Here is a 20187-nt window from a genome sequence, read left to right as displayed (position 1 = left end):
CCAGCCCCAAAATAGCTGTACCCATTTTGTTCCATGCCTGCCAGCTATTTCATATTATTGCTGTAACATGCCTGCCAGTTATTGACAGAAAAATAATTTGATCAGAACAAGTTCATGCTGATCACACATATCCTGTTACATTCTGTTCTGTACGTCCTGAGTTTTGCTAATCTTAAGCAACTCCACAAAGCTTTATGGAGGACCCATCAAGTTAAAGGTCTATATGAACTGCTATGGTTTGAGTCAGAGCTGACCACCAGGCAGAACCTCCTACACCTCTGCATGAGCTCACTGTGGTTTTCATGGCTAATGCTGAAGAATGCTACTAATAAGCCAAAAAATTATGATTATAACACTCATGCTCTGTTATTTCAATGTCAAAAATTCCCCTGTTCACCACTCGTCTACCACCCCTCTTACCTCACTCAAGACCCATCAGCTTAAAGGTCAGCTGAAAATACTTTGTCTAGTAAGTCAACATGTATACTGCTCCCCTCCTTGCCTTTTAGATTTTTGAGACTGGTTTTTCCTATAAAAAGCCTTCCCTGAGAACAGATTGGTACCACAATTAGGTTATTCTGTTTTGTGGACCCAATCGATCAGTATTAGGGTGTGAGTTCAATAAACCACCCCATCTGGCTAAGATGGTGTTTGTGGGGTTTGTGGGGTGACTCCTGGATCCTACACGTTTAAGTGTGATTGATCAGTATTAGGGGGTGTGTTCAATAAACGATCCCTGCCTGCTGAGGTGATGTTTTTGTGGTTTGTGGGGCAACTCCTGGACCCTACATGTTTAAGAGCCTCTTTGTTGCCTTTTCTGCTGCACATCCCACCTTTCTTTCTGAATGATAAAGCTAAAGTAGAACAAAGAAGTTACAGGTCCCCCCACTCATTGGCATCTCTATCTCCTCTAAATGAAGCAAGAATAAAGTAGTAAGGTATAATTCTGGTTTTGTTCCCGTTGCTGTGATAAATGCCTCAACAAGGAACAATTAAGGAGAATGAAGTTTATTGGGCTTACATGTCTGGGTTACAGTTCATCAACGGGGAGAAACCAAGGCAGGAATCCAAGCAGCTAGTCACATCACATCCGGAGTCAGAGAGAAACAAACGGATCCATGTTGCCTGCTGTATGCTAGGTACTCAGATAGATTTCTTCTGTTTGATACAGTTCAGGACCCTCACCTAAGGAACTGTGCTGCCCACAGTCATCAGGATCTTCCTATATAAATTAGAGTACTCCTCCATAGACATGCTCATGGGCCAACCCAATTAAAACTGTTGTGCCAGAAAGCATTCATGGACCCCAAAAGATCACCAAGGAGCTAACTCTGGTGCGATTACACTAGGGTCTTTATTTACAAGCTGGAGCTTGGGCCACACTGCCTCTGACACAGTAGAACAGGAGGGTGTGGCCCTGAGCTCTCAGTGGGAGAAAGCTTTATAGGAAATGTCGAGCAAGAGCAAGCGAGGGGGTTTTAGCCTGGTGAGCATCTAGTTATTTGACTATTGTAAGCCGACAGGTGGGTGCTCTGAGGCAAAATCATGAACGGTCTGAAAGTACATCTGAAACAATCACACTAGTCTTTGACTGTTGCTAGGGAGTAGCTAGGGAGTAGCTAGGGAGTAGCTAGGGAGCATTAGTATTATAATCATAACTCTGGGGTATGGGCCAAAGACAAGCCATGGGGTCCTTCCTGGTACTTGGGTGTAGCCTGGGTTGAGTTATAGGTCAAGTTTCTCTTAAGATGGAGGCCAGTCCCAAGAAGAAGTAGGTTTGGCCTCTCAAAACAATTCTTCAGTGAGAGCTCTCTTCACTGAAAGTTAGAGCAAGTTGGTATTGAAACCAGTCATCTCAGGTATCTTATGAAGTGTTGCTGGTTTTGTAAGTAAATAGAACCAAGAAACAGAAAGTACTGGTTTTGCAATTTTATCACTTAGCATAGCTTCTCCTAATCTAATTACACTTGATAGAATTTAAGTCAGGAAGAGACTTCTTTCGTATTTCTAATAATGTTCCAGGTACCTTTTGAAAATCTGTCTGGTGTGCTTATTTCTAAATAGACGAGATGCAGAGAAAAATCAAGAGCTCTAGCTCTCCAAAAGACCAGCTTAGGGTTAAAGGTGTATTTTAGTGCTAGACTGGGTGCCTAGAAAGTACAAAGCCCCAGGATCAAGCCTCAGCAATACACACATAAACATACAAAATGCAAACTCAGAAGTTGAGTGTGGAGTGTTAAGAATGATGAACATAGACATGTCTTGGTCATCATAGTTTTTAAATCAATTACATAAATCATGAAGTTCAACAACTTAATCCAGTCTGTGAGCCTTTCTGTACTCTAACCTTGGAGCTAAACTGCTTCCAGCTTTGGCGCAATGTATTAGCTTCTACCACTGCATACGGGCAACTTCACCTGACTCCCACAAGGGATAACAGCATCAGTAAGAGCAGCCAATCGAAAGCCGGAGTACACAGAAAGCCCCACCCATTTTGATTTCCACTACTAACCTGGTATCTGCCAGCGTGGCTCGTGCCACTGCCCAGGCCACAACAAATACCGCTGGAAATCCTGAAAACAGAAAAAGATTTGGAGCCCATATTTACTTTCAGATCAAAGATTGTTTTGTTTGCTTGTTGTTCCCCCTGCCCCAGTCAAGTGACTCTAATATTAGCAATTAAGAGAGGAAAATAAATAGATACACAAAAAATACTGTTTTCAATAAGAAACATGCACCTAGTGCCCTTTTGTTAGTTTGAGAAACGAGTGGCAACATGAAGGGCAAATTGACCCCGGAAGTCTGAGGGTAATAATGTTTCCTCAAGTTTTCCTGGCAGGGATGGAGGAGGAAACCACATTCGGAGAGGACTGAACTTCGCAGAGCCGTGACTATGCAGAGGGTAGTCCACTCTGACTAGCCACACGGCGGCCTGCTTTCAAGGAGCGCGGCAACAAAGACAGAGAAAAGCTGGGAGAAGCTGAGGTCTTAATATCATTACACTGTTCAATCAACGGTATGTTTAGAATACTTCCATATTCTAAAAGTGGAAGAGGAAGATACCAGAAGATTCTGACATCAGGAATTTCAGAAGGAAAGCTTGTCCTTTCTTGGATCTAAGTCCGACTCCAAACAGAAACATCTGTCCATACTCAAGGGACTGAACTGACTATTCAGAAAACAGGTATTATAAGGTGAGTCAGGTATCCTCGGCCCACTCTTTTGCTTCCTCTCTCAGCATTTTCTCGCTCTTACATAACATTCTCTGCAACACCACGTCACTTGTCGTGAAGCCTGCATCAGAAGCAGACGCTCCCAGACCTCCAGAATTGTTTGCTTGCTTCCATTTATTCTTTATCTAGCTTCGCCTACTTTGCTATAGTGACACAAGATGAAATAAGATAGGGGTACTTACAAGTACTACCACATTTAATTTACCACCAAATGAACAATTGAAAACTATTTGCTAGGCTGAGGGGTCACATTATATACAGGTTACACATTATATACAGGTAATTAAGTGTTTATACCTGCTGATGATTTAAAAAAAAAACACAGGATGTGGGTTGAAAGGATGGCAATGGGTCCATGACCAGAGCAAATAGCCAGTGTAAGTACTTTATATACTAATAAACAGGCTGGCATCTCTTTTGACAGCTGAAGATTAAATATATAAAGGTTAAGTGTCACATTCATAATGGTGAAAACTAAACTAAAACTGAAACTTTTTAAATTCAAAATTAAAATATAGAAAGATATGTAGATGAGAGAAAAAATGGAAAGAAGAATAAAGTATTATCTGTGGGGAAACTGAGGCAAGGCCAGAGAAATAAGGATTGTGGAGTTAAGAAAGGAAAAGCTCATTATTTGCATTTACTCCTCTCTGCATTGTTTATAAAGATTCATTTTTAACTGTGTGAACGGTGTATGTGTAAAGGTGTGTCCCATATGTGTGTGGGACAGATGCATTGGGTCCCTGTAAGATGGAATCACAAGCTGTTGTGAGTCACCTGGTATGGGCAACAGGAACTGAAATCAGGTCCTCTGGAAGAAGAATTTGAGCTCTTAAGTGCTGGTCAGTCTCCAGCCTCCTTTCTACACCTTTGTAATTAAACTCAGTATAAAGGCAGCCACTTTAACATTTGCCTAATCTAACACTAGATTAAAAAGTGACACTCAGGTAAGCATTGGTTCCTCTTCAGATTAAAACTTTCCTTTGTGTTGTTTAAAATTAGTGGTTTTTTTTTTTAAATTAATGTAAATAGTGCAGCCCAATATCACTACAACATGAGTACTAGGTTTCTGAGTACTTGCCTAGGTGAAGAGAATTTAAAGCCATAATTAGCCCAAATGAGCAATAAACAAAAACAAACAAGGACTCTTCTATAATTGTCAGGGGCAGCCCTGCTTATACACTGAAGGCCTAAAATCAGCCATAGGCCTAAAATCAGCAATAGGCCTGTCATACATGCATGCTAACACAAAGTCTTGGGTCTCTGTGGGAAAACACTGAAACAGATGACTAGAAGCTATTGTAAACAGGCAGCTTTGGTAGAAATTTACCAGCCTGGATAAGAACTAATAGTCATAGACCTTGTAGATAGGTAACCTTGGTGGATAGTACCAAGTTAGATAAGGACAGGTGAATCATAGACAGAGTCATAGTGATCTGTCCCCTGAACCTTCACCCAGCTGATACCCTGTTCTGAAAGATATCTGTATTCCCCCTGAACACCTATGCTCCTGTGTCATCCCCTTCCCCATATCCTGCCTTTTTGTGTATATAACCCATGTGTAAAAAAGTAAAAATTATGGTTTGATCAGCCTATAGACAAGCTGTGTTTCTTTGTGTTCACCTGTTTTTTTCCCCCATTCTCTCTTAGGTGATCTCCCTGGACCCTGTTTAATGCCCTGCTGGACAAGGACATAAAATAAGCCCAATAAATCATGTCACTGAGAGAAAATATGCAATTGGATTCTCTGTGAATTATTTCAATGACATGCAAAGTCACCGTCATGTTTTCAAGCATTGAAGAATGAATTTGTAAAAATAAGATCAGTCTCTCGGTTTTTGAAATATGAGGACAGCAATCTATTAATAAGATGTGGATATAAATTTTTTAAGAGTTTTGCTTTAGGAGCCAGGAGTCAGTCTTAGGTAGCTATTACTATTCTTTTCATTAAATAAACCTAGAAAAATATTTCTCAATCTGTAGGTGGCAACCCCTTTGGGGATCGAACAACCCTTTCACATGGGTTCACATATCAGATGTCCTGCATACCAAATATTTACATTATGATTCACAACAGTAGCAAAATTAGAGTTATGAAGTAGCAATGAAGATAATTTTGTATTTGGAGGTCATCACAACATGAGGAACTGTATTAAAGGGTCACAGCATTGGGAAGGTTGAGAACCACAAAATCTATAATATCTTTTAAGGACTGGAGTTGTAAAGAGAGTCTGAAGAGATACTAGCTACAGAATTTATTAATGTGTGTCATTATGCAGATGAAATCAACCTAATGTTGGGCAAAAGATGCTCATGTATTAGTGTCTGTGGTGATCCTATGTATTTTAGTGGACTTAAACCTCCCTCATGAGATGGAGAGCTCAAAAGACCTTGCTTTTTACTATTGCATCATCCCAATGACAAAATCAATGTGAGCAAATTAAGGAAAGTTGTGAAAGAAAGTTAGAAACCTACACTTGCATAAAAGTATAGGAGAAACAGGAAAGCTTTATCCTTCTTCACTCCTCCAAGGTTTCACTGTGAGGAATGTCCAAATTCCCCTGAGCAAAGCTGCACTGAGTGTGAAGAGCTCAAGTAAAGAGCTGGTGAGGAGGCCTGAACCTCTTTCTTATCAAGCCATAAGAAATTAGAGGAAAATGAACTTATACTGAGCATGATCAATGTAGAAGTTCAGAAAGTAAATAAGAAAGCTGGCTTCAGGGACAATGATATCCACAAACATCATTCCAAAATAACTGCAACACTACATTTTGTCATCCTAAAGGCCTTCAGGGAATAAACCAAAAGTTTTCTTTTCAGTATTTCACATTTTCTGCTGCCATGACAATTTTTAAGGCAAAACAAGCAAAGGAATGTTCCTGTTTCATTGGGAGGGGAAAAAAATAAGTCTTCCAATTTAGACCTGAAACTAAATTGTCCTCTTTTCCTATGCTGAGATCCTCGTAATTCAAACACTAAAGTAGCAACACAGGTCTGTCTGTAGTTGTTAAATCTCCAGATTCTTCACTTTTAACCTCCTCTGAGCTTATCTTACCCTAAAATTTTAACAAGTACACAGAATTCTTTTCCCTGTCTCATGTTGAGATCCTTCCTGGTCCAATAACTGCTTCAGTCCTGGTAAGTCATTTGTGAAATGTGAGCTGAATATCATGTTTTAAATTTACTCTACTGAAAGTAATTTTAATAATCACCATCCAAGAATGGTAAGGCTCTGTAATTAGTTTGTATCTTTATGTGTTCAATGAAGTCAAAATATGCTTTTATGACACTTTCATTATTTGACCTAGAAACATAAATCAGAGATACTGTTGTAGCCTATAAATTCAAACTTCAAAACTGTTAGGAGGAAATCACTGACAGAGCAGACCTGGCACAAAGCAGAGGCCTGAAAGGTTTGAACAAGTGCAGCTAACCGGTCTTTCCAGCTTCCTCCACAGCTAGAATTTGGCCTAGAAACACTAAACTTTAACCCTGAAAAGTTTGCTACTCCTAGGAGAATGATAAAATTGATGTTAATAAATGTATTTCTTTAACAGAACATTGAAACAAAAGAAAAGTAGTAAGTAAAATGGGTGGGATTGTTTTAAAAAAAATGGCTGAAGGAAGGCTGGTGATGGACAGGGCACAATGTACTTAATCCCATAACCAGTCAAAGGGAAGAGATGTGAGTGCTTACCCCAGCCTATCAAGATGAAGCCCCACAGGTATTTGGTGTCAGAAAAGAAAGACACAAAGATTAAGTTATGCAGGTAGAGTCCTTCCACCAGGATCCAGTAATAGTTTGTAGCCAAGAAATAAATAAACATCACGACAGCGATCTTGCACCCCACCTGTTATGAATGAACCAGAAGTGCATTGAATTAGGACATTTTCTTGTTCTGGATACTGCCCTAAGACCCTTAAAGTAAATAATTCTTCCACTTACTTTCTGATAATTAAAAATGTCTTAATTCATGAGAACACTTAGAATGTTGAAAAGATCAGAATCAAGTTGTCGTAACATAGGACTTTGCAGACTACAGACTTAATTCTGCTTTTAAAATAACATTTTTCTTTTTAGTGGTTACCAAATTTCTTAATTTTTTCTTTTTATAAAAATGACATAATCACCAGGAAAAAGCAGAAGGATAAAAAATGAGGAAAGATATTAGTATTAGTCATGTTTCTATGACAAATTTGTTTCATTCTGGGCTTTTCATGTGACTACCCCAGCAAAATAAATTGCACCAAATGTTAATGACTGAAAACAGTAAATATTTCACGTCTGAGGGTTGATATAAGGGCTGACAGTTCTGCTGAGCTGAGGTGGGCTCGGTTATCCTTCGTCAAGCTCTCTCAGTTTGCTTCATCCAGTAGCCTGACACCTGACTACACAATACTGGGAAAAACAGATCACAGGCTAGGCCCGTATCAAACAGGACACAAAGCGAAAAGGGAAACAGAGCTAAGATGGTCATTCCCCGGGACTGTGGAGAAAATCAATCTACTATAATTAAGTGCCAGGTACCAAATTTGATCATCCTTACCCCCAACCCCAACCCCAACCCCACCCCCAACCCCATGATCAAATTTACTGAACTACTGTGCGACTCTAAACTCTAAGACCGGGACAGTTAAGAGCAAAGTCACATGCCTTGGAATTTTATGTTGTGTCAAGATTTCAAGAGTAGAATAAGGGAACTGAATATGGCAGCCTTTTAAATCCCAGGCCTCTGTTTTTGCTTATGAGATTTTACTTTTGAAAGTAACAGTGACAGCTACCATGACCCATGCATCAAATTCCATTATATTCGTGCATTTTGTAGGATTTTTTTGAGTGCAAAAGAATGGTTAGACATGAAAGGACTGTAAGTGTGTGTGTGTGTGTGTGTGTGTGTGTGTGTGTGTGTGTGTGTAATATATTCTATCTATTCTAATTAATTTAAAGAAGAAGCAAAATAACCCAAAACAATAAATGTTTGGTAGAATATGATGTAAAATTTATTTATAAAATTTCTGTAGTGAGAGAAACTGAGAACACGTACATACTGAGATTTGTCCATAGATGGTCCTCCGAGGAAGTTCTGAAGGTCACCTTGCATCACCAGAGACTGCAGTGCCTCTACTCCCAGGTGAGCCTGGGCTACTCTGTCCTTGACAAAGATGCTCGTGGCTCTCAGCATGAAGGACACAAACAAATGCAAATGGATATAGTTCCTAGTGCAATGCAATCGCCTATTCAGAGAAAACATTAAGTATTTAGGTTGGATAGAATTAGAACAGAAGAAGAAAATACAACCAATGAGCTCACACACACACACACACACACACACACAAAGGAAAATATGGTAAACTCAAAAGTGAAAAGTCATTATTAGATTTCTAACAAAAATGGTTTGGATTGAGCCTGGCATCCCCCGACACCAAAAACAAAGGAAAGAAAAAAAGAAAAAGAAAAGAGAAAACAGCTTGGTTCTAAAATCAAAATGTAACTTTGTGAGTATTTATTTCAAGTATATTCTGACCTACCATCATTGGAATCCAATTTTTGCTGTGCTAAACTATCATACTATGTTGTACTACAGTGTCAGTATAGTGCTAGAGTGCTCTTTCTCTCTCCCTCCCTCTCCCTCTCTCTCTCTCTCTCTCTCTCTCTGTCTCATGCCACTCTTCTCTTAACTAGGATTTCATCAGAAAGACTCTGTCACATGTTCACTAAATGAAAAGAAATTCTGAGTTCTCATATAACCCAAGATTTCTTGTCTTAGACATGGTTGGATTATATCTACCCTGTCTGTTCTTTCCTTACATCTTATACTTAGTTATCACTGAGGTCTCAATAGGAGACCTTCCTTCTCCCATTTCTACCCTCCAAAACTAGTACATCCTGGTTCACATTATACAAATCTCTGTGTGTTCCTTCAGGGCACTTAGAGTACCATCTACTATTTCTTTCTTCAATTCCTGCACTAACAGCTGACTGTGCGTATGTAAACTCACAGTCGACTGTCCATGTGTCAATTCACAATTGACTGTAGATATGTAGACTAACAGCCAACTGTGCATATGGTAGTATAACCATCCTATACATGCTGTTCTCTGGTGTAGTTCAACTTTGTTGGTCACAATTTTGTGTCAATCTAAATTATATAGAATTTTGTTGGTCACAAATGTAATGCTGTTTTCTGGGCTGATATCAAGTAATTCAGAACGTACTTTCATACAATAGTATCAAAATAATTTGGGAAAATGAGTTACTTCATGATGAATGAATATTTTTGTCAAATTGCATGCAGTACCAACCACTTTGCAAATCAATAGATCAAGATAAAGATTTATTAGCATAAAGGCTTCACATACTTAATGCTTTCAGATTTTAGAAACCGTGAAAATTAATTTTCAAAGACAATTAGCAATAGGTTTGCCTAAAATTTTTATACTAGATAAAATGAAAAGTTGGAGTAGGGGATCTTGTTCATTTGATAGACTGCTTGCCTAGCATTCATGAAGTCCTAGATTCAATCCCTAGGACCATATAAACCAGGTATAGCATTTAGACTACAATCCCAGTACAGTATAAGTGGAAGCATGCAGGATCAGAATCAGATCATCATTAGCCATACAGTGAATCTGAAGCCAGCCTGGGCTACATGAGACCCTATCTCAAAGAACAAATTTTTATAGAAAAAAAGTTAGAGAACACAGATTGTGTACACTACAGATGTGTTCTACAGATGGACATTACAACACTCCTTCTGGGAGATGACAATGGCAACCACTCACCTGAAGTAGCCAATAATGAGAATGGCTACAGCCAAGGAGCCAAAAGAGATGGAGTAGCCAACAGTATACAGGATGTAGAGGTTTTCAAAGAACTCTTGCTATAGGGGAAGAGACAGTCAACATTTGTTAAAAAAAATGGTTGAAACAATTATATCATATTTATAATATTAAGTCTGGTTCTCTTTATCTTTTATGGGCTGTAATTTACATGCAGTAAAAGGGACAAATCTAAGAGAAGCTACTTGACATGTTTTGACACATCAAGTTCATTCGAACCCCTTGCTAGTAAAAACGACACCCACTGTACACCCACACACAACCACAATTTCAATTTCTGTCACTACAAATTGCCTTTCTCTGTTCACACACTTCATATTCTTCCAGAGTATTCTTAGGCTTAAAAATTATAAAATGTATGCTCTGTTGTCAACAAACTGAATTTCATAATCTTCAATACTGTTTCATGTTTTTATGCTTCATTTCCTTTTGATTTTTTATTTAAAATGGTAGAATCACAGAAAATGAAAAATACAGTAAAAGATGATTCATGTACCCTCCATCCATTATCCTTTAATGCTATAGCTAAGATTATCATAATTAAGATATAAAACCAAGAACTCAATACAGTTGCAATATACTGTGATATCACATGTGATATTATCACATGTGAACACTCTTTTACATTTTTTCAAAGTTTTATTGATTCTTTGTGAGCATCCCATTCTGCACCCCAGTCCCACTCATCTTCCTGTTCACTTGCATCTATCCTCTGACCTTGCAACTTCCCCCTCAAAAGAGCTAAAAAACAAACAACAAAAAAATCAAAACAAAAACCAAAAGCAAACATCTTATCATGGAAGTTGTACTATGTCACAGTGTGTCCCACAGTATATCCTTCTGTCCACACATTTTCACTTGCAAATGTTCATTGCAATGAGTCTGGTTTGAGGCCTCTGGCTTCTGCCAACCCATCAACACTAGATCCTAGATCCTCACTGAGACTCCTTCTGGGTATCCTGTTGTTGCCCTATGTCATGGAGATCCTGCAGCTTTAGATCAAGTGGATCTACCCTTTACACAGGAAGATTTTTATGACTAAAACTGAAATCAAGACACAGATAACGTCCATTAGTGCAAAGGTCCTGCTCATATGTGGCCATATCTACCCTCCTCCTCACCCAGATCCACACACTAGACAATTACAAGTCATACAATTATGTCTTCTGTGGTATTATGTAAACCAATTGAGACTTTAAAAGACTAACTGCAGAGTCCTTGAGGAACATCCAAGTTGTCACAATCATCACTAATTTGATTTTTTTTTCTTATTGCTGAGTAATATCCATGGGATGTTCATAGCATATGTATGTTATTACATTCAGGTGAGTTTCTTATCAATATTATACAGTTGGATCATATTTTAAAAGATGAAATCAACTGAATAAAATTCTCGCAAACCAAATTCAAGAACACATCAAAAAATCATTCACCAAAATGAAGTAGGCTTAATCCCAGGGATACAGGGATGGTTCAATATATGGAATTCCATCAACATAATCCACTCAAACAAATTCAAACAAAACTCAAACAAAAAAAAATGACATGATCATCTCATTAGATGCTGAAAAGACCTTTGACAAAATACAACACTCCTTCATCTTAAAAGTCTCAGGATCAGGAATTCAAGGTGCATACTTAAACATAATAAAAGCAATATACAGAAAACCAACAGCCAACACCAAATTAAATAGAAAGAAACTTGAAGCAATCCCACTAAAATCAGGGCCAAAACAAGGCTGCCCACTCTCTCCCTATTTATTCAACATAGTACTCAAAGTTCTTTTTTTGTTTTGTTTTGTTTTTGTTTTGTTTTGTTTTGTTTTGTTTTGTTTTTCGTTTACACAGGGTTTCTCTGTGTAGCCCTGGCTGTCCTGGAACTCACTCTGTAGACCAGGTTGGCCTCGAACTCAGAAATCCACCTGCCTCTGCCTCCCAAGTGCTGGGATTAAAGGCGTGCGCCACCACCGCCCGGCTCAAAGTTCTATCTAGAGCAATTAGATAAGAAAAGGAAGTCAAAGGGATAAAAATGGGAAAGGAGGAAGTCAAGGTATCACTATTTCTGGATGATGTGATAGTGTACATAAGTGCCCCAAAAATTCTACCAGAGAACTTCTACAGCTAATAACGAACTTCAGCAAAGTGGCTAAATATGAAATTAATACAAATAAATTAGTAACCTTCCTTCATACAAAGGATAATCAGGCCAAGAAAGAAATTAGGGAAACAACATCCTTGACAATAGTCACAAATGGTATAAAATATCTTGGTGTAATTCTAACCAAGCAAGTGAAAGATTTCTTCAAGTCTCTGAAGAAAGAAATTGAAAAAGGCCTCAGAAGATGGAAATCTCTCCCATGTTCATGGATTGACAGGATTAACTTAGTAAACATGGCCATTTTACCAGAAGCAATCTACAGGCTCAACGAAATCCCCATCAAAATTCTGACTCAATTCTTCACAGACATGGAAAGAACAATTTTCAATTTCACATGAAATAACAAAAAACCCAGGATAGTGAAAACAATTCTCAACAATAAAAAAAAAAAACCTTCTAGGGGAATCACCATCCTGATCTTAAGCTGTACTACAGAGCAATAGTGATAAAAATTATATGGCATTGGTAAAGAGACAGGTCGATCAGTAGAATAGAATTGAAGACCCAGAAATAAATCCACACAGCTATGGACACTTGATCTTTGACAAAAAAATCCAAAACCATACAGTGGGAAAAACAAAGCATATTCAACAAATGATGCTGGCCTAACTGGCAGTCTGCAAGTAGCAGAATGCAAATTGATCCATATTTATCACCTTGTGCAAATCTCAAGTCCCAGTGGACCAAGGACTTTCACATATAACCAGATACGCTGAATCTAGTAGAAGAGAAAGTGGGAAATAGCCTTGGACACATTGGCACAGGGGAAATTTTCCTGAACAGAACACCAATGGCTCAGGTTCTAAGACAACAATTGGCAAATGGGACCTCATGAGGCTGAAAGCTTCTGTAAGGTGAATGACACTGTCAATAAGACAAAATGGCAGCCTACAGATTGGGAAAATATCTTCATTAACCCTACATCTGAAAGAGGGCTAATATCCAAAATATACAAAGAACTCAAAAGTTAGACTCCAAACAACAAAAAAATCCAATTTTAAAAGGTTGTACAGGGATAAACAGAGAATTCTCAACTGAGGAATCTTGAATGACCAAGAAGCACTTAAAGAAATGTTCAACAACCTTAGTCATCAGGGAAATGCAAATCAAAATGACCCTGCGATTCCACCTTATATCAACCAGAATAGTTAAGATCAAAACTTCAAGTGACAGCACATGCTGATGAGGATGTGGAGAAAGAGGACCCTTCTCCATTGCAAACTAGTATATCCACTCTGGAAATCAATCTGGCAGATTCTCAGAAAATTGGAAATAATTCTTCCTGAAGAACAAGCTATACCACTCCTGGGCATATACCCAGAAGATGCTCCATCATATCACAGGGACACGTGCTCCACTATGTTCATAGCAGCTTTATTAGCAGTAGCCAGAAGCTGGAAACAACCCAGATGTCCCTCAACTGAAGAAGGGATCCAGAAAATGTGGTTCATTTATACAACAAAATACTACTCAGCTATTAAAAACAAGGACATCGTGAATTTTGCAGACAAATGGATGGAAATAGAAAATATCTTGAGGGAGGTAATCCAGTCACAAAAGGATATACATGGTTTGTACTCACTGATAAGTGGATATTAGCAAAATGTTCAGAATACCCATAATACAACTCACAGACCATATGAAGCCTAGCAAGAAGAAAGGCCCAAGCGTGGATACTTCAGTCCTACTTAGGAAGGGGAACAAAATAATCATGAGAAGCAAATGGAGGGAGGGATCTTAGTGGGAGAGGGCAGGGGGAGGGAAAAAGGGGCAGGTTCAAGTATGGGGGAAGACAGGAGATAAGCCCAGAGTGTCAAGAGAATGAATAAAAATAGGCAGTAGTGAGGGGAGGGGACCTCTAGAAAGTCCCAGATACCAGGGATGTGATAGGCTCCCAGGACCCAATGGGGATGACTTTAGCCAAAACGCCCAACACTGGAGAGACAACCTGAATAGACCACCTCCAGTCAATAGACATGGTCCTCATTTGAGGCACGGGGCCACCCACCCATACTCAAAATTCTTGATCCAGAATTGTTCTTGTCTAAAGGAAATGCAGGAACAAAAATGGAGCAGAGACTGAAGGATAGGACATCCAGAGACTTGGGATCCATCCAATGCACAGGCACCAAGGCCTGATACTATTACCGATGCCATGTTGTACTTGCAGACAAGAGCCTATCGTCACTGTCCTCTGAGAGGCTCTACCAGCAGCTGACTGAGAGAAATGCAGTTACTTACAACCAATTATTAGACTGAGGTCATAGACTCCAATGGGAGAGTGAGGGGAAGGACTGAAAGAGCTAAAGGCACCCCGATAGGAAGAACAACAATATCAACCAACCTTGATGCCTCAGAGCTCACAGAGGCTAAGCCACCAACCAAAGAGCATACATGGGCTGGTCCGTGGCCCATGTATTTTATTATTTTGCATAATATTTTCAATGTTTGTTTTAGGTATCACATTATCAACTGAATGTAGAAACTGTACCCCTGCATGGAAAAACCTCAAATTTTCAATAATCTTGTTTCCTAATTAGGTCATCAACATTGTAACTTTCTAAATTCACATTTGGCATTTCACATACCTTGGGCTTTTATTCATTCAGTTTGAACTTCACCATGAGTCACATAACTTTCAACTATTTGTTAGTTGTTCATGAACTTACTGTTTTAATTTTTAATCATTTTAGAGGCAAAGACATATGTAGGATTTCAGTCAAGGAACTTATTGAGAATTATTTTTAGACTAATGTAAATTCTATCTTGATGACACTTTGGCGTGTGCTTTAAAAGATATGACTTGTAAGTTATTGAGTAGTCTACAAATGTCAATATAATCCCATTACCTGAAAGATGGCCTATAGAAAAATCTATTGGCTGTTGCATGAGAATTGTATTTTTTAAATCCAGCCTGATGGAATATGGGTATTTCTCACGCTAGCTCTGACAGTTTTGCTTCCTGGCTACTCTGAGGATGTTCTGTAGCTTGGCAAACAGATAGATAATGTTATAGGAACATGAGTGAACAAATGTCTCTCCAATACATGGTTTGGTGTGTACCCACCAAGTAGTGGGACTTCTGCATAATATAATATTTGATTTTTAATTTTTTAAGACTCTGCCATACTTGTTTCCACAATGGCTGTATTAGTCTGCACTCCAGCCAGTGAGCAGTACCCTTTCTTAAGTTCTTGCTATCTTTTTTTTGTCTTGTTGGTAATAATTGTTCTAAGAGATACAAGATACCTGCTGCTGTAGTTTTAATTTACATTTTCTGATGATAAATCATTTACATTTTTCTGATTAACAATGTTAAGCATATTTTCATAGATTTTTTTGGCTTATTGTCCTTTGAGAAATGTTGATTCACCACTTCAGCCTGTGAAATAATTTCTGTACTTCTTACATTGAGTCATCTTTGTTCCCTCTGTATTTTGATTTAGCCTTAGCAGGGGAGGTCCTCACCACATAGGCCATGCTGGCTTTGAACTCACAATCCTGCTATCCCTTCTTCTCAAATGCTGGCAATAGTGGTCTGCCACACCATGACTGGGTGGACACATTCTCTTGTGTCTCTCATGTGTGCTCCTGCTCTGTAGGTTGTCTCACTGTTCTGTTAATTATTCCCTTGGTTGTGTGAATCTCTTTTGTCTGTATTTCTGTTGTCTATGGTTTGGGAAGCTCCATTTAAAAACTCATTTCCCAGATAAGTCTGATAAAGTTGCCCCTTTTTTTCTCTTCTACTAGTTTTACACTTTCAGAAATTACACAGAAGTCTTTGGATCATCTGACTTTTTTTGTACACAAAATAATAGCCATTGTATTCTTTAGCATGGTGGTATGTAGCATCCCCCACACCATTTATTGAAAAGACTGACTGTTCTTCATTGTGTGTTTTTGAGTAGCTTTCTCAAAACTTATTTGGCCATAAGTAGATTGACTTGTAACTTCTCTATTCTATTCTGTAGGTCTATATGTCTGTTTTCATGCCAATATCATGCAGCTCTAGTTACTAAGTTTTGTGATACATTTTGAAGTCAGAAAATGTGAATATTCTAGCATTGTTATTACTCAAAATAATTTTATCTACTTGTGGTCCTTTGTAATGCTATACAAATTTTAGAATAGTTTCATCTATTTCTGTAAAAAGATAAGTCACCAAAAATTTCATGGTGACTGGTTAACTCTGTACATCAATTTGGTTATTATGGACATTTTAATAATATTAATTCATCTAATCCATGAATATTGACTACCTTTCTACCTATTTGTAACTTCAATTTCTTTCATTAATGTTTTATAGTTTCAATGTACAGTTCTTAAACTCCCCTGAGTAATTTATCTCTAATTATTTCATGTCACATGGTGAATGGAAATGAGATTATTTTCTTCTTGTTCTTTTTTGGGTAATTTATCAATATATGTAAAACTCAGTTAATGTGAAGATTTTTTTTTTTTGCCTGAAACATTACTGAATTCATTCAAGAGCTCTAGTAGTTTTCTTCTTTGGATTCTGGGATTTTTCTATAAGATTTTATCATCTGCAATTATAAGCAAACTTACTTCTTTTCCAACGTATGTGCCTTTTATTATCGTTTCCTTTCTTTCTCTGCTAGAATGTCCAGAGTTAAAATAAGTGGAAGACATCAGAGACCACCCTCATATTCTTTCTGTATCTCAGGGCTTTTCCTCACCTGTTGCTGTGAGACACTCTTTGGCTAGCTGCTGTCTTGCTTCATATAAAAACCTCCCTCAGCTCCTTTGTCAGGCAGCAGTATTGTGCTCAAGGAGCACTGTATGTGTGGCCAGAGAGTTTTTTCCTGTGGCCTGCTTGCTACACAGTTATCATATACCTAATGAGAATCTCATGTGACCCAAGGGACTTCCTCACTTCCTGTGCTCTGTCCCCATGACTTCAGATAACTTACACCTTTTATCTGTGTCAGCTCTGTGTGTATCTGGAGAGACCTCTCTTCACATCTGTCACTGTCCCAGCCTTTGGAAATTTCAATGCTTCACATGGTAAAGGCCCCAAGGGCTTAGTCCTTGGAACTCAGAACCTTTATGCTGGTTCTTGTCTGTTAAAAGTTGGTTTGAATGCTTTTATCCTTTCCTACTTTCTTTACCGTAACCTGCTTTCTTCCTCCAGCCACAGACACACAGATAAATGACCCCAGGGGCCTCTTCCTTCTCTTAACAAAAAGGATTACCCATTACATGTTCTGATGGATTTCTACAAACTATTGATTTGGAGTACAATTTAAATTATTCATAATATATGTTACAATAACTATTGTTTGATGATTTTTTTAAACCAACTTCCCTATTCAAATCTTTATCATCAATCTTGGAAGTGAGATTATGACATCTAAAAGTATAGCCCTTTGAGATTTTGTTTCTCTCTCTACTTTTTAAATTTTTAATTAAAATATAGTTACATCATTTACTCTCTTCCTCTCTCGCCTCATGTTCCTCCTACTTCCCCCTGAAATTCATGGCTCACTCTTCTTTAACCATTGTTGTTACATATACATATAAATGAATAAGCATACACACACACACACACAACCTGCTGAGTTCATTCAATGTTGTCACCTGAATGTATATTTCTAGGACTATGTGATATCAGATTGCCAGTCATCCCTGGGGAAGATTACTCCTCTCTCTCCCAGCAGTTATTAATTGCTGTCACTCTTTATCTAAGAGTGGAATCCCAGGAGATTCCCTCCATCAACGCTGACATGTCAGCTGCTGTTGGAATTGTTCCAGTCCTGAACTCAACCATGTTGTTCCCAAAGAAAACATCTACAACATGACTCCTGCACGTAAAGCTCAGAAAACACGGAAGAGGTGGGCAGAAAGATTTTTAAGAGCAAAGAGACCAGGTAATCTGCTGGGAGACAGTACCTTCTGGTTATAACAAGGAAGCTAGATTCATGACAGCCCTTTGAGATGTTTAATATAAATTGTTGATTTTATTCTAAGTTGGATATAGCTATTAAACAAGAGATAGCTTCCGTGATATTTTCTATGAAAAGCTACTGTTTAACACTCCAGACTCGAATGGGGTTAGCTAACCCATGCATGTGTTTATGGATGTCAGAGGTCAGTATTGAAAGTCTTTCTTGCATTCTGTTTTTTCAAACAATTAAGCTTAATTATTCTGTTGGTAATTAAATTTGTTCTTTAGCAATTTTATCATTAACTAATTAATTTACTTTACATCCCAATCCACAGCTTCCCCTCCTTCTTCTCCTCCCAGTTCCTCCCTCGCCTCTCTCCTCCCCCATCCTTCCTCCCTTTCTCCTCATAGACAGGGAGGCCTCCCATGGAAATCAACCCACCTTGGCATATCAGGTTGCAGTAGGACTAGGTGCATCTTCTTCTATTAAGGCTAGACAAGGCAGCCCATATAGAAGAAAGGGATCCAAAGGCAGACAACAGAGTCAACGGGCCAGACGTCTGTCCTATGAATGTTCTCTGTTTCAGTGTCAGTGAGCTACTATGAGCCCAGGTTAGTTGATTCTGTGGGTTTTCTTGGAGTGTCCTTGATCTCTCTGGCTCCCTCAGTCCTTCCTCTCCTCTTCCACAAGATTCCCCCAAGCTCTGCCTAATTTCATATGTGTAATTTTTTGATATAATCTGAACCTAGAACTCACCATTTTTGGCAACAGTGGATTAACCAGCAAGCACCAAGGATCTGTTTGTCTCCAATTCACAGCACTTGGATTATAGACACATCCTGCTGCCCCCAGCTTTTCCATGAGTGCTGGAGATCCAACATATATCGTCATGAACCAAGTCCTTTAGCCACTGAGCCTTCTTCCTAGCCAGGTCCCCTGCATTTTTTATTAAATAACTGCTTAATGTTCACAAAATTCTTTACCTCTTAATAAACTCAAGTAATTTTCATATGAAATAGAATATACATCTGGAGACTATAGGATAGTTCCATGTTTAAAGCATTTACAAGCACGTATAAGAACCAGCGTTTGGATCTCTAAAAGCCCTTGGTGTGTGAGCACTAGGTTTGACTGAGAAAGCTAGCCTCAATGAAGAAAGTGGGTAAATGACTGGGGATGTACCTCAAAACCTACCTCAGGATGTGACATGCATAAGCACACAAGTACACACGTGTACACACAAGCATGCATACACCACACACACACACGCACACACACATGCACGCTCGTATGCACACATGAAAATGGAAGAAAATAGTATATATCTATTTTCCTTAAACATCCTTCAGTATTATACTTCTTAAAATGCACTGTAATCACAAGGAATGGTTGAAAGATTAGAGCTCTGTGTAAATACAGCCATGCTGATGGACAGCCATGTGAACTGTAAGAGATAGGCCTTTGTCACTGTTTCAATCACAGGACTTGTCAGAGTGATGACTTTCTTCTTCTTTCTCACTCAAGTGGTCGTATCAACATTTTTAAGGCACCACCAGTTATCTGATTGATTGTTTTACCTTTAGTTATCAGTGATTGGAGTTTTTTTTCCTGTCAAGGACTGAAATGATTTTTGTAGTATCTCATATTAATCACCTCATGGTCAGCATGGGGTGCCTTGCAAAATATGTAGCAATCTCACATTTCCTGTTTCGAAAGTTTCAACCTGGAAGTGCAAAACTAAAGGTTGAAAAATCACCAAAGTGCTCACTGGGGTGGTGACTCTCAGAGAAGAGAAGAAAGGAAGCTCTATTTGCACAGAGCTGACAAGGAATCCTTCATCTCAAACACTTCCCTCTCCAGTGCTTCCTCCTAACAGAGCTTCTGTGTGACAGCCTGGTCAGTGGTCTTGTACAGCAGCTTATGACAGCTTACGACAGTCATCCTCAGCTTCATAAGCGTGTCACCACACACTTTTGCTCACCAGGTGTGATTGGAATTTATTGGTGACTTTCAAGCCACCAAATATAATGTTTTTCCATTGATACATGGT

The 20187-nt window shown here is 38.6% G+C and overlaps 1 protein-coding gene across 1 annotated transcript in view; it reads right to left on the bottom strand.

Moving 5' to 3' along the window:
* The window catches only part of Pth2r (parathyroid hormone 2 receptor), a 78426-nt gene that overhangs the window by 32573 nt on the left and 25666 nt on the right, over positions 1 to 20187 (bottom strand). The window contains exons 5-8 of the mRNA XM_028765744.1: positions 10017 to 10114; positions 8279 to 8468; positions 6931 to 7084; positions 2513 to 2573 (exon numbers count right to left, since the gene is read on the bottom strand). Of these exons, the coding sequence (XP_028621577.1) occupies positions 2513 to 2573; positions 6931 to 7084; positions 8279 to 8468; positions 10017 to 10114 (503 nt within the window). The remainder of the gene's footprint in view (positions 1 to 2512; positions 2574 to 6930; positions 7085 to 8278; positions 8469 to 10016; positions 10115 to 20187) is intronic.

Source organism: Grammomys surdaster, unplaced genomic scaffold (assembly GCF_004785775.1).
Source record: "Grammomys surdaster isolate TR1022 unplaced genomic scaffold, NIH_TR_1.0 165, whole genome shotgun sequence".
Lineage (NCBI taxonomy): Eukaryota > Metazoa > Chordata > Mammalia > Rodentia > Muridae > Grammomys > Grammomys surdaster.
This window is presented reverse-complemented; position numbering and strand designations above follow the sequence as displayed.